Source organism: Cyprinodon variegatus, unplaced genomic scaffold (assembly GCF_000732505.1).
Source record: "Cyprinodon variegatus isolate N-32 unplaced genomic scaffold, C_variegatus-1.0 Scaffold284, whole genome shotgun sequence".
NCBI lineage: Eukaryota > Metazoa > Chordata > Actinopteri > Cyprinodontiformes > Cyprinodontidae > Cyprinodon > Cyprinodon variegatus.
In genome coordinates this window covers 739,297-742,167 of record NW_015150737.1, presented here as the reverse complement: position 1 = coordinate 742,167, position 2,871 = coordinate 739,297, and the positions used below count along the sequence as shown (strand labels likewise).

General features: G+C 35.2%; 1 protein-coding gene across 2 annotated transcripts in view; it reads left to right on the top strand.

Moving 5' to 3' along the window:
* The first annotated feature begins 1,131 nt into the window (after positions 1-1,131).
* Positions 1,132-2,871, top strand: part of ak2 (adenylate kinase 2) — an 18,554-nt gene continuing 16,814 nt past the window's right edge. For both annotated transcript variants that reach the window (XM_015383403.1, XM_015383402.1), the window contains exons 1-2: positions 1,132-1,333; positions 2,153-2,278. In XM_015383403.1, coding sequence (XP_015238889.1) covers positions 1,235-1,333; positions 2,153-2,278 — 225 coding nt within the window. In that variant the 5' untranslated portion in view covers positions 1,132-1,234. The remainder of the gene's footprint in view (positions 1,334-2,152; positions 2,279-2,871) is intronic.

Here is a 2,871-nt window from a genome sequence, read left to right as displayed (position 1 = left end):
TTTTTTTTTTTTGGTCATTTCCAGCCCCTTTAACCTCACCTTCTTTTAGGTTATTTGTTACAACAAAACAGGGACTTGTAGACAAACTCAATGCAAAACACACCTTTAAAACAGTGTGCATTAAGTACTTTTAGTCATTATGCTTTTTAAAACTTAATAAATAACAATTGTTGAATTGTATCATCCTTAAAATCTGAAGTGCTACTTAGTTGTATAATAACACATTTTTATAAGGTTTTAGTTTCTGTATAAGCTACCAAAAGGTGTCTTCTGTATAGAATTTAGTACCTGCACTGACCTCTAGTGGAAATATATTGACATTGACATTGTCATATACTTAAATAAATTATCAAACAGTGCAGTGAAAAATTATTTATTTTTCATGTTTACAAATAAACCTTTTAAGTCGTCATAGAAATTCAAATATTTAAAAAAAATATTCAAAAAACTAATTGATGAAATCAATTGTTATTTATAATTAGTGTATTTTATTAGATTATTATCATATATGTGTATACTTTCAATTACATCGATTTCTCCTTGCCACCCCTAATTATTTAATTAATTGTAATAAAATTTGCTGAATTATTAAGAATATTAAGATGAAAAGGCTATGGTATCAATGATAATTTATCAAATATTCACGAATAACACATCCTGGAAGTGTAAATATGAAAATATAACCCTTTACGCTCTTTTTCTTCTTTTTTCTTAGTCATTTGCTATTATTATTTATTATTGTTGTTATTGTTTTTATTTTCAAACGTTTTCTTTTGATCGTTTCATCAAGGTCCTACAATAAAATTAAGAATTATATATTGAATTTAAGAATAGAATTTAAGAATGCATATAGGAGAATTATTTTGGGAGAGCAAATCAGTAAAACTCATAGATTTGACAAATTGTTAACGACGGATAAGGTTTCCTGATGCAACCGGGAATCGAACCCACTTCCTCTCGTATTGTAATACAATACTGCGCATTCCTTTAAAGGTCCTTCCGGGAGTTTTAGTACACGTCCTCCAATCCTGTACGATACCGGTTGATTGACTGCAGTGTAAACCAATAGAATTCCGTATTATCATCGGTGTGGGCGGGGTTAAGATGCCTTATTGAAAGATAGGAGGCGTTTCGTTCTTTCTGGCTAACTCGGCTGTAGCGACAGTACCGCTGCACCGAAGGACTTCTGGAAAGTTACGGTTCGGTGTTCCCCCCCCTTGCCTACGTTGCTGTCATGGCCCCCAGCGCCCAGTTAAAGGAGGCGATAGCTGATGTACAGGAAGGCATCCGAGCCATCCTGCTCGGACCTCCCGGAGCCGGTAAAGGGACTCAGGTGAACCTCAGCGCGAGCTAATAGTGCTAATGTTAGCTGTTAGCCGTGAGATAGAGAGCCCTTATGCGCATGCTCGATAATACATTTAATAAGTTTTTAAACCTTGACACCGCCAGACTATAAAGGCTGTTTGAATACGCTTTTTATTCATCTAAAAATAAAATTTAGTTTAAGTTCTTTTAGAGCATTATCTGTTTATTTCTGTGTAAAATAATGTTCAAAAAGAAGAAAATGTTTTATATTGTTTATGTTTAGGCTTTTATTTGCTTCTTAATATTCAAGATAATGTGTTTATATAAAAGTTCCAAACAAGTTCTGTTCCTTTCAAGTTAATTCATTTTACTAAAACTATAAAAGTATAAATTAATGTTGCAGACAGTTAAAATGACACCATGAAATTACCTTTTTTAAAGTATTAAGGACCATATTTAAACTTGTACGGTGGAGAAACCAAGCAGTCACAGCTTTATGTAGAACCTGGATGACTTCCACCTGTATAAACATGCATGTGTTTTTATGTTTTAGACAGATTGTATTTGTCATTTTGTTTACACAAGTGTAAAAACAAAAAGAAATTTCGTTTGAAAGCAGCTCTCTGGACAATTTAATCATTTTTAAAGTGCATCCTTGAAAAATAGTAAATATGACTATACATTTACAGTTCTAACCATTAACTTTGGTTAGTTCCCAAATGAATAAATTAATGTTTATAACCTCTATTTATGCACATAATCCTTTTCTTTCTGAGCACAGAGACACTGAATGTGCTGCAGGCTTAGTTGAAGCTGTAATGATGAAAAATGTGTGCTGTCCCTGCAGGCTCCGCGGTTAGCAGAGAAATACTGCGTCTGCCACCTGGCAACAGGGGACATGTTGAGAGCCATGGTGGCCTCTGGCTCGGAGCTCGGCAGGAGGCTGAAGGAGACCATGGACTCCGGCAAACTGGTAAAACATTTCTGCTTTTCATCTTCTCATCATCTCAACTGCTCCAGATCGCAGATGAAGGCATGAATGTGGATATCAGGAGCACAAGTAATACACCTAGTTATTCAAAATGCCTCATCTGAAGGCAGTTGAGAGTCAAATCGTCCACAGACTGGTTTAAAGTTTGTTTTTTAAGAAACCCAGCTAATTGTATCGAGTCATTGCCTTTTTTAGAAATCACTCCCACCAGCCTTGCATGTATTGACAGGTTTGCAACAACGCTGTGAGAGCAGAAACTAAAAACAGGTCTTCAGAAAAAGGATAAAGGTGCTCAGTCGTAATATTATTGAAGACCTAATTTCTACAGAGTTATGCCTGATTTTGCCTGAACATGTTTCCTTTTATAGGTGTGTTGAGAATTAAGTTTCAATTCAGTTTATTTCTATAGCGTCAATTTACAACACATGTCATCTCGAGGCACTTTACAGTTCACCAGATCATCCAGTCAGATTGATTCAAAGTTTTCTATATATGGAAAACCAGCTGATTGCATCGACTCATTGACTCTTCAGCAATCCATCACACTAAGCATGCTTGTGGCGACAGTGGAGAGG